General features: G+C 41.0%; 1 protein-coding gene across 2 annotated transcripts in view; it reads left to right on the top strand.

Moving 5' to 3' along the window:
* Window positions 1-12,460, top strand: part of FRMD3 (FERM domain containing 3) — a 308,105-nt gene that overhangs the window by 210,681 nt on the left and 84,964 nt on the right. For both annotated transcript variants that reach the window (XM_086685077.1, XM_025931579.2), the window contains exons 7-9: window positions 6,619-6,706; window positions 8,266-8,354; window positions 11,445-11,508. In XM_086685077.1, the coding sequence (XP_086541203.1) occupies window positions 6,619-6,706; window positions 8,266-8,354; window positions 11,445-11,508 (241 nt within the window). The remainder of the gene's footprint in view (window positions 1-6,618; window positions 6,707-8,265; window positions 8,355-11,444; window positions 11,509-12,460) is intronic.

Below are 12,460 nucleotides of genomic sequence, written 5' to 3'. Positions count from 1 at the left end.
GAAAACCTGATCACTCACTGGCTTCTTCCTCCATGAGTCAGGGAGACTCAGTTTCCAGTGTCATCAGGGTCTCCATCTTTCCTCCATGGTTTTGTACATCTTTATACTCTGAACATTTGCAGTTAGCCTTTCTCTGCGTCTGACTTTTTTAGATAAGGTCTTTTCAGTGCTTAGCTGTTGGAGATCTGTAATCAAACCCAAGGCAAATGATACCCATTTGAGGACTTTTATTTTAAAGAGGGGTCTTTGCTTTGGTGTGAATATCTTGACATGCTTCCTGACATTTCCCTCAGCCTCATGATTCTGATTTCAGTCACGTGCTGAACTAATGCTGTTCAGAGGGTGAGGGGAGGCCGTACCCTGTGCCAGGCATTAGTCTGCTGGCTTTTTATCTGTCAACCTCTTACTCTGTACACCACATCTTCAAGGTGTAGGCACTATTTTTACCTTCATTTTATGGAATCAAGGAGATCAGCTTTAGTTGTTTTCTATTTCTGTGTTCACTTCCTACCCTTCAGAATTCAGCAAACTTTTTCTATACTTGGCTGCTTAATAAACACTTCAGGCTGTGGAGAACATATGATTTCTTAATGGTTACTTATTTTGGGGAGGAAGAGACAGAGTGTGAGCAGGGGAGGGACAGAGAGAGAAGACACAGGATCCGAAGCAGGCCCCAGGCTCTGAACTGTCAGCCCAGAGCCTGACGCGGGGTTCAAACCCATGAACTGTGAGGTCATGACCTGAGCCAAAGTTGGATGCTTAACCAACTGAGCCACCCAGCGGCCCCCAGAACATATGATTTCTGTTGCAAGTTCTCAGTCTTGCTGTTGGAGCATGACCACATCCATAGACAGTATGCAAACAGATGGGTATGGCTGTGTTCCAGTAAGAGTTTATGGTAATGAAATTTGAATGTTACATAATTTTCATGGGTCAGGAAGTATTCTTTGTTCGATTGTTTTAAACCATTTAAAAATGGAAAAACCAATCTTAGCTCAAGGGCTGTACAAAACCTGGCAGTGGTCCCGATTTAGCCCATGGGCTTCAGTTTGGGGATCTCTGACCCAGATTAAAACTGAGACCTCACTGCTCTCATCAGGTCTGAATATCAGGCACCTCAGATGGATGGCTTCATCACTGATAAGATGCAGTGTGTAGAGTTTGAAAAAGGGTTTTTATAAGAACTGATAGAAACCATTTCATTTTGATGTGCTCTGCGATGGCATGACCATATCATGTTGGTAGTGATGGTGGCAAAGGCACTGAGCAGTGAACTTCACCTCAGCATTTACTAGTTGAGGAACTTTGAGCTAGTTACTTTTCGAGTGTCAGAATCCTCATCTATAAAATGATAAGAATTTCTCCTTTATGAGTGCTAAGTGACAAAATACATATATTGCTTTGCAACAGAAATGATTATATTTCGCTTGGAACAGTAGAGTTTAGTAAAAGGTAGCCCAGCATGCCTATCTGTTATGTTCCTAATCCTGTTTTGTTCAGCAGTACTTTTAGACTGAATGATATTTTTTTCAATAATTATTTTATTAAAAGGACAGGAATTATTCCTTTTTTTTCCACCATTGCAAATATATAGCACATAAGACTATATACAATATATGTGGAATTTAAAGAATAGTTGAGGTGCTCCTGGGTGGTTCAGTCAGTTAAGCATCTTTGGCTCACGTCATGATCTTGCAGTGTGAGTTCGAGCCCTGCATCAGGCTCTGTGCTGACAGCTCAGAGCCTGGGGCCTGCTTTGGATTCTGTGTGTCCCTCTCTCTCTGTCCCTCCCCTGTTCATGCACACACTCACTCACTCTCTCTCTCTTTCTCTCTCTCTCAAAAATAAATTTAAAAACCTTAAAAAATATAGAATAGTTGAAAAAACACCCATGACCTGCTCACTCTGTTTATGAATTAGAATATCACCAGATGCCCTGAAATCTTGGGTGCACCCCTCCCAGATCACCTCCTTCCCTCCTCTGCACTGTTCTGAATTTGGAGGTATTCATTCTCTTATTTTGCTTTCGTTAAGTGTACTTGATATTTATCACTAAATAATGCATTGCTTTGTGTTTGACTTTCACATAAATGGGATCCTACTCTATTCTTGCATCTTACTTTCCCCATCAACATTGTTTTTGAGGTTCTTCCAAGCAGATGACTGTAGCCATAGGTCTTTATTTGTACTTCTTTGTAACTAATACACTATGATATGAACATGTCACATTTTATGTATCCATTCTGTTGATGGGCATTTGGGTTATTTCCAGGTTTTTGCTATTACAAAGTCTTTATGGTTTCTTGAATAATTCTCATGGGAGCATATGTAAAGGAGTTCCTAGCCTAGGTAGAAACCCGTGTGTAGAATTTGTAAGGCTGTAGACTTTGTATGGTGTTCGCTTTTCTAGGAAGTGGTGGCTTGTTTGTTAATGGGGTTTCTCAAGCTGACACTCACACCCATAGTACGTGAGGGTTCTCAGTACTTCATCACCTTTTTTTTTTGTCTTATGCTCTTAAAATGGAAATAGAACACGGATTCAGGAAAGTGCACAAAACATAAATGTAAAGCTAGATGAATTGTCACAAAGCAAATGTGTATAACTACCACCCAAGTCAGAGAGGATTGGTAACAGCCCGGAAACTCCTATCCTGCCCCTTCTCAACATTTACCTTCTCTCTCCTCTCCAAAGGGAATCTCTTCTATGACTTTTAACACGTTAGTTGTATTGTACTCATTTTTAAAAGCCATATAAATAAATTCGTTCAGTGTGTACTCATTTATATCTGGCCTCTTTTGTTCAGTTTTATCTTTGTGATAGTTGCCCATGTTGTATGTAGCTTTAATTCATTTAATTTTGTGGCTGTTGAGCATTCCTTTGTCTATCCATTCTCTTGTGCATAGACATTTGAGTTTCCTATTTTTTTGCTACTACAAATGGCACTACTATGAAAATTCTATGTATTTCTTGGTGCAGCAGGCACAAGTTTCTGTTGCATATAAAACTATTAATGGAATTGCTGTATTACAAGGTAAACATGTTGAATTTTCGTAGATAATGCCAATTTCCCACATAGTTCTACCAAATTGCTGTCCCACCAGCAGTATAAGAGTTGCTTTTTCTGCAAATCCTTGTGAGTGTTTGGTACTGTGTTTTAAATTTTAGCTATTTAAACGTATATAATGTATAGATGATGTATAAATGATTTCTCATAGTTTTAATTTGCATTTTGCTGATCATGAGGAGGTTAAGCACATTTCCACATAGTTGTAGGCTATTTGGATATCTTATGAAGTGCCTATTTAAGTCTTGCTAATTTTTCTTCTGAGGTATATATATATATATATATACACACACACACACAGACACATATATATCTATATACATATATTTTTTATATTTTAAAATTTTATTGTTTATTGATTTGTTGGAGTTTAAACCAAATTCTACATAGAAGTCCTTTTTTTTTTTTTTTTTTGCACCTGTTGCTGAAATCTTTTCCTGTACTAGGGCTTCCGATTTCACACCCTGGATGTGATCTCCCAGTGAGTAGAGGTCTTTGAGTTTAATGGCAGCCCCTCCTCTGGAGCTGTGTGGCACTGCACCTGCTTCCATCTGTGGTTGAGTGTTTGCAACTAGAAATCAGATGCCTGTCAGATTTACAAAGGACAGGAAAGTGGTCAGACCACCCAGGCGAGCAGAACCCATTCATTTTCCAATGTGTACTTCCAAATTACAACCTTTCATGATTAACTTGTTCCCAGACTGAATAGAAAAGAGGGGTCTGCTTTAAAACCAAACTTGGATTTTAAGAATAAACACCATGTTCTTTATTCAGAGGTGCTGACAATGTAACCACTGGGGAGAATGGCCAGCTCTCAGGAGCAGAGAAGCTCTTATTAGTGTGGGACGGAGTAGAGCCCTTTCATGTCAAGCAGGATTATCCCCAGCAGAGCTAATGGCCTGGGCTACTTTGGCTCTGGCCCTGGGGTCCTGGTTCCCTTTGGCCTCCATCTGGGCCATTAGACTGAAGTTCTGCATTGAGGGCTACCAGATGCCGGATGGCTTAGCTCTGTGCTTTGCCCCTCGTCAGAGGGTGCTATGAGCCTCTGGGTGAGTGAGTGAGTGAGAATGTGTGGCAGGGAAGGAAATGGCATCCAATATTTGGATTTAATGACTTATTTTTCAGTGAAAGAGAAGCTATTACTACTGGAACTTGCACGAGAGCTATGGAGAAATACCAGCATGTTTTGAGAAAACTTCCCCCCAAATCCCTTTTCCCTTCCTCATCAATATAGTTGGTGACTTTTCTGAACCTATTGTTATGGTATCAGGAAGAGAAATAATTAACAGTGACTGTGACTTGAAAAGAATCAAAGAAAGATAGGAATTGTATTGAAAGGGCCAATACAGTGCTGATCAGGATGAATAAAGATGCTGTTTTTATATATATCATGGCAAAACTTTAGAACACTAAGACCAAAGAAGAGGAAAGCCTGAAAGGCTTTAGAAAGACTTTATTTTCTTAAAGCAGGTGTTTGAGTCAATCCCTCAGAAATATGTTCTGTAAAGGATGAATTAAAAATTATTTCTTCTTTGAAAAGAACACATATGGCTACCTTTTCTTCCCTCTCCAAGTCCCTATGGATAATAGAAAAAGTACTAGAAAGCAGATGCAGGAAAGTATACCATTTGTGGACCATTTTTGGATCAGAAGTCCTACAGTGTCTCTGGAAGACGGGAAATAGATGGAGCAAATCCAGGTTAAATACATATGTAGGGTAGGAGTGGTTCTGGGTGCTTCAGGCAACAGATACCCAGGTTGGCCATCATGGTGAGTGCAAAACTACATTTGGCACAGTTGGGAAGCTTTGACCTCTTTCTCTGGTTCCTCATGGGCAATAGCGGGCTTGGGCTGGAAGTACCCTGTGTGTGAGCAACACTTGGAGAAACTACAACTTTCAGTTTAAAATCAAGTTACTAACACACGCTCTTCCCAGATGGCATGCCCCACCACCCGCTCCTTCCCTACAACCTCTAGAGGCCACTGCATTAAATAATATCAAATACAAAAACGAATGCCCATCCATGAATCGCCAAACACTTAAGGAAACCAACTCCATGAATGAGAGATTCTGACTCAGTAAACCGAAGACCATCACCAAGAAAACAGCATTAACGGTGTAAACAGGATTGGATTTTAAAGGAAACCATGTGTTTTTTTTCCTCAGAGGAATAAAAGGAATTTATTTCATAAAATAAGAATAGGCAGCTATTTCCAGAGCCAATTAGATATTACATTGGAAATGCAATATTTATATTTAAAAAGCTCATAAACGGGAATAAAAGCAGAATGCATGCAGCTGAAGAATAAATGAGCAAGTTGGAAGTTGGAATTAAGAAATGATACAGAATGTACAAAAAGAATGATTTAGAGAATGAAACAAAGGTTATAAGGCATGGGGGATAGACCTAGGGGGTTCAATATCCATTTACTTTGGTCTCTCAAAGGTGAGAAGAGAAAGAAAAGAAATAAAGGTTGGTGAGGAAGGAGGTTGGGAAGAGATGAAAAGAAATAGCCAAAGAAAAATGAATCATTGGATTAAAAGTATCCCCACAGTGCTGATCATGATGAGTAAAGATACTCCTTAGACATATCATAGTGGAATTTCAGTCACTCAGGGTAAAGAGAAGATCTCAAAAGGCTTTAGGGAGAAGGTAGATGGCATACTGTTTTGATTTAGAGGCACGATGATTTAGTTGTCTTGATGGCTAGGGGAGGAAATACATCTATGGGGGGAAGCGTGGGTGGAAATAGATTTAATATTACAATGTAATCTTAGGTTTTGGAAATAAAAACACATTCCTGTTGTTTTCTTTAGCAAACTCTACTTGGTTGTTAGGGTTACATATTTATCCTTAGGGAACGGTTTGGATTCTCGAAGATACATGTGGGATATTAACATTAGTCAAAGTGGAGTCTTTGGAATGCTGCACCATCCTGCTTTGGAATTTAGCCCCAAAAGGCTTTACAGCCATCTGTATTGCAGCCCCTTTCTCCCTTGCTGAGGCCAAGACCTTGTTTACCACCCTGGAGGACACTGCTAGGATTAGTGGCTGAGATTTCCTTTCAAAATCCAGAGCTTTCCAGTGGAATGGTTGACAGTTTGTCCTACCAGATGGCTTTGTTCAGGCTTGTTGGTAGGGTAACAGGATTGCCTGTATTTTACCCTGAGCAAAAAGGAATGGTATTTACCCTGTATAATCTTTTTAAGTGAGCAGGAAAGAACAGATGCTGACTTCTATTTCATATTAAGATTGAATTTGCAAGGCTTACTTATTGGTAACTTGATAATGTCGATTAACTGTACAGGTCACTGGAGTCCTCAGAGTACATGTAGGTTTATTATGAAACAATTAGCCAGGGAACATGAGCTTAGGTTTCTTAGCAAAGGGCTCTTCATGGTGAGAAATAGTGATCAGTCTTACTGATTACTATTTATGTAGGGATGTCTCTCTTTTTTTAGTTTAGGATATCACATTTTATTGAATGAAGGGATTCTATGTTTCTATAATCTTCTGTATTAACATCCTAAACTATTCTCGTGCGATTTTAGAGGCCAGAGCCCACCTGTTGCTGAATTTAACTTACTCCTGAAAGCTCACACTTTGGAAACCTATGGGGTGGACCCCCACCCATGCAAGGTGAGTGCCCCTCATAGCAGGCCAACATATAATGATTGTTTTGCCCACAAGAGAGTTAATTGGTATGCAGGATATTTCTACAGCCTGATCCATTGCCCCTAATTGGAAGGGACAACAGTAGGCTGCAGTGTCATGTTCTGGTAGTTGATTTTCTCCATTGCAGCCTCCCAATAGCTTACTAATTGCTATGTAGTGGCCAAGTTTTCCTCAATTAACACATATGATTCATCCATCTATCCATCAAGTGGATGATTCTACCCCTGAGAAGTTATGGGATCCCGACAGATTTTCAAGACCATTGTCAGCAACAACGAACTCTTGAAAATCGGGAAGGTAGAAGAAAAAAAAGACTTAAGATTATATTCTGACATTAGGAATAATTGTTTTTCCTGTTTCCGTTGTTCGTATCGTTTGACAGTATTTTTCTTAAGCATGTATTAGAATCACCTGGGGTCCACCCCAGAGCTACTGAATCAGAATCTCTGTGGGTGCAGTGGGGAAATATGCTTTTTTAACAAGCCCCCAAGATGATGCACACATTTTCCAGAAATGGTCCATGAAAGCAGCTTTCTTCTTTCCGTACCCTACACTAGCCACGCATCAACCAGACACTAACTAGAATCCTAAACTAAGCATTTATATCAGCCAGGCTCTTAAAGGTAAGTTCTTGAGTCCTACCGGAACATTTCTTTACCCATATGGTACCAGCTAACAGTGTTTGATAAAGTACTAGGTCAATAGCTTTTAGTGCAGGCTGCTCATTAGAAGCACCTGGGTAGCTTCATCTACTTCTGCCGCCCAATCACCTCAGGATCTGTGGGGGTGCAGAGCAGGCTCTCCAGATGACTACAGCAGGTACTTGTTCACATTGGCATGGGCTTCTTGCTCTGCTCATGCAATTATTTTAGCGTATTGGCCAGGATCCTCTTCCTAGTAATGGTATAAATCAGTTTATTCCATTTAGCAAATTAGATTTAATCTACAATTTTGAGCCTCTCTGTTTGTTTTATTTGTTACTTGGAAATGGACTTGATTTTTGTTATTGTCTTTCCTTTGCCTTTAGTGATCTATGCTTAATTTTTCTGGTTGAGGCTAGAAGCAAAGTAGGCATTTCTGGACCTTTCTTTATGTTAAAATTGCCAGAAATATTATGTGGAATTGAATGAAGTTAAATTAGATATTCAGGGCTTTGGTTTCATAGCCTCTTTGGTTTTGGGGCTCTTGATGACTGAGAATAGTTTGCCCACATTACAGGGCAGATCTGAGCACTCAGGTGGCCCCAGGACACAGTTAGAAATAGACATAGTAGTTTGTGACTAATCTGTATTTTTCCAGGATGTTCCTGGAGAGGTAGAAGGAAAAAGCTACATATTCCCAGACCTTTCCTAGATTTTAGAAGTATTATCCTTGGAAGTCCCATCTCAGAAACTTAGTTTATTGCTATAATCAATGGAATTAACCTGAAATTAACCCAGGAGGAAGATGAATGAGCATACCATTTATCATTTATTTTATATTTCTCAATCTAGATGTTTTTGTTTCTGTTTTTTTTTTTTCAGGATTCAACAGGTACAACAACATTTTTAGGATTCACCGCAGCAGGTTTTGTGGTATTTCAGGGAAATAAGAGAATCCATTTGATAAAATGGTAAGTACTTCTTTGGGAAACTGGCTTACCATTTTTCTTAATCTTGTTTTTCTTTCCCAGCCTTTGATTTGTTTGTTTGTTTGTTTGTTTGGAAATGTCTGGAGAAAGGGGAACCCCTTTGGGAATGTGTATTGGAAATGTCTGGTAGAATGCTTAGAATTCATTTCTTTGCTGTGGAGAGTCATTATGAAGGGATTATTCATCTATAAATAAAAGCCAATCTAGGTTGCCCTAGACCTCAGGAGACCTAGAGTGTGTCTTGGGCTCAGGAGCTCTGTCTCCAAAGAGAAAGTGTCCAGTGTTTCCTCACCAGTAGCTGCTGGTCTGGCCAGAGGGGTGACCCTAGGGTATGTCAGGGCAGGGTAAAGGTGCAAGTTCACTTGAATAACTCAGGACCGTCTTCTGCTCACTTCTCTCCAATTCTCTTCTGTTAAATCCTTGTTGCAGACTCATCCTATGGTATCCAGTATATCAGTGAAGATGCTTTTGGCTCAAAGTAACAGAACTATCTCCTCACAGTGGCTTACAGATAAGAGGTTATGTCACATAGCAAAAGTTCCAGAGGTCAGGCATTTCCATGATCCTTTAACTTAACTACCTGACAACACCGTGAAGGATCTGGGTCTCCCATTTTCTTCTCTGTCATCCCAGGGGAGTGGCTGTTGTCTCCAGGTTCATGCTCATAAGATGGCCACACATGCAACTCTGTTCATCCCATCTTCATACAGCAATACCTATTACCTGGAGGAGAGCACCCCTTCCATGTGTCTCCTATTAAAACAATGATCACTTTTTTAACAAAAACCCCTGTAGGAGACTTCCCATGTATCTAATAGGCTAGGATTAGGTTACACGCACCTACTTAAACCAATCCTTCTGAGAAGAGTGGGGACGCCATGACTGGGTTGGTCAAATCAAGACCCACCTCTTGCAGCTGAGAAGAGCATCATCTGTATGAACATGTCACCTTGAGTCACATCAGTACAGAAGTGGGAGGGTGGAGCAGGGTACATGACCAGCAGCACCTGCTGGGTTGAATCAAGGAGGAGGATGGTTTGGGCAAAGAGCGAGAAGGCTGAATGTATGTGGAATATTGTAAAGGCTCAGTGTTGTTCATACCTTCAGCCTGATTTGGTTTCCTCCCTGATGGCCCTTGAGAGGTTTGTCATCCCCATCCTGTCTCACTGGGTGGTGGGCTCACCCCTGTGGTCTGAAGTTGTTCTTGACGGGTCAGTGGGCATCCATCTTCAGTCTTGGGCTGGAAATGCTCTTATACTTACCTGAACCTTGGTTTCCAGGTTCTGTTACCTTCAGGATTCCTTCTAGCACCCGTTTATCGTATCGACACCCTCTCTTTGTGCACTGTCCTCCTGTCACCCCCCCCCCCCCCCCCCGCCTTTTCAAACCTTCTCTGCTGGGTTAGCTTTAGCCAGTTAATGTCCACTCCGCTCCTGCACCACTTTCTCTTCCTTATGACCAGCCCTCTCTTTCTGAGATCCCCAATTTCACCAATCTCTTCCTTGACCTCTTTATCATTGCCTTTTGTTCAGTTCCTACTTTCAGCTCCCCTCCTTGCCCACTTGTTCTCTTTTTCCACACTGAGCATTCTCAAAACTTACCTGTAATAAACCTCTTGGCTTTTCTGAATCTCTGTGTACTCATCCATAAGGTGGGAGTCATTTATTTCTGGCTGCCTTCCAGGGAGGAGGGGAGATGGAGGAGAATCAGATGCAACAGTGTCATGAGTGGTGGGATTCATGAACTGTGACATTTTGTGTATGGGTAGCATGGTGGGGTGAATAGTTTTCTTCCCTGTGTTTTCCGCACGTTGTAAAGAAGGGTATTTATTAATCACCCTTCAGGCCATTCCAGAATAAGCTCCCTAGGAATTCCTACTGACTTTGGGAAGCATGGAAAATTTGGGGAATTCTCCAATCCTACCCTAGGACCACAACCTGGATCGTCAGGTTTCTGAATGGCTTGAGCTCTGAAGTAGGTAGGGGAGAACCTGACAGGTGTCCAGGGCAGATTAATTGCAAGTCTCTGCCCTTTGGGCTTCTGTTTCTTCCTGGGTCCACAGAAGAATTGAGATGGACAATCCCCGGACCATTTGTTTCTGGGTTGTGCATCTTGGAGTTCATGGTGGGGTGCTTGATGTCTTCCCCACCCCTTTCCAGCCTCTAGTTAGGCACGTGTGTTTGGAACAGCTGTGGACATGTTTCTAAAACAAATTTGATTCCTACGTTAATCCTAGTTTTGTTTTGTTTTGTTTTTTTAACATCCATTGAACTCTGTCACTCTTGCAAATGCTCTCCTAAGTTTGAACCACTTAATGTGACCACACTGTTCTTTTTCCCCCAGGAAAAGCACAGGGGCACATATCAGTCTCCTAGGAATTAGATCAAAGGAATAGAAATAGAATTGTCTCTTCTCTTTACATATATCTTCTCACCAAGGAGGTGACCTAGGGTCCCTGTTTCAGGCAGATTTTAATTGAGTAGCTCCTTAAGATAAAACCAGACATCACTCTTCTGAGTACAATGTGTCAAGTTGTCCTCACAATTTTGAACATCTAAATCTCTAATAAAACTATTCTTTCATGAACAGAGAGAGCAGAAATGAAAATTTTGCAATGTCGTGTGTGTTCCTTGATGGATATGAAAGGGTGAGAGAGACAGATACTGTGAGTCCGTGTCGTTTCATTACCCGAACCTGAAATGATCACATTCTTCCTACCTTGCAAAGGGGGCTGGCCAGTTAATATTGTTTTGGTCGTTAATGTTCACGAAACCCCCAGAGCTCCTTGGAAGAAAGAGGCAGCTTGACTGTAAAAAATGGAATAAATAATTCTGAGCTGCCTCTGGATCCTCTCTTGGGAAGAAAATTGCTGTATAATTCACTTGGGGGCTTTTTGGTGCTCATTAGGCCTTCACTGATGATAAGATAATATCTTGTTTCATTGCAGTCTGCTTGGTATTTGTGAGTCAGCCAGATTCCTCTGGGAAACCCAGGTACCTTGGTTAGCTGCCAGGGTTGTTGTTTTTTGTTTTTTTTGTTTGCATCTCACCCAAAGAGATTTTCTTTTCTTAGGCCAGATGTCTGCAAATTGAAGTTTGAAGGGAAGACATTTTACGTGATTGGCACCCAGAAGGAGGTCAGATACTGCTTTTGAATTACCTGTAGTTGTGTGTGCGTGTGTGCATGCGTGTGAGCGAGACACAGGCATAAAATGTGCCTTTAGTGTTGTAGCCCCAGGACACCACCGCTTTGAAATTTAATGATGTTAATGGAAGCTCTATGCTGAACATCTGAGAGGTAAACAGATAGTGGGTTTACACATTTGAAGACCAAAGTCAGTGAGCAATGCTGGACCATATACTGCTGTGTAAAAAAATATCCTTGGATAGACTTTGAGAAATCGAAAATGGAGCCTCCTCCTGAAACTAATATTACACTCTATGTTAACTAATTGGAATTTAAAATTAAAATAAAATAAAATGGAACCACCTCCTACCTCTGTAATCTGCCAAAATATAGATTTATGAAACAAGCAAAGAATACTTCCAAAGCTGGCTAATCAATGACTGCTGTCTACAGTTTCATGAATAGAGTCCATACTCCCCAGGAGTCTTCAAATAAAGAAGTTACCAGTTGTAGGTTGGGTTCATCAGGGAACACATTTGAGAGGAGGCCATTACAGAAACTTTGAGCCTCAGAGCTGGGTCTGGAAGTCTGCAGATTTTCTTAACCCTAGTTTTCAGTACAAGCACTGGTTATTCAAGGATGGCAAATAAGTTTTTAAAGGAATCCAAGTCTGACCGAGAGGTGAGTGATTCCTGGAGTGTTGATAAGGGTTGTGAGGCTGTTGTTTTTGTTAGAAACAGGGCCCAGATAGATTCATGATGTCTCCAAAGGGTGAGGGAAGGGGAGACACCATTTCAAAAACACTTTTATTTATTTATTTTTTTGTTTTAGAGAAAGAGAAAGTGCATGCAAGCAGGGGTAGGAAGGGGCAGAAGGAGAGAGAGAAAGAATCCTAAACAGGCTCTGTGCTCAGCATAGAGCCTGACATGGGGCTTGATCCCATAACCCTGGGATCATGACCT

Source organism: Puma concolor, chromosome D4, assembly GCF_028749965.1.
Source record: "Puma concolor isolate L17-30 chromosome D4, mPumCon1.1.hap2, whole genome shotgun sequence".
Taxonomy (NCBI): domain Eukaryota; kingdom Metazoa; phylum Chordata; class Mammalia; order Carnivora; family Felidae; genus Puma; species Puma concolor.
Note: the sequence above shows the minus strand (reverse complement) of the source record. Positions and strands in the feature narration are given on the sequence as shown.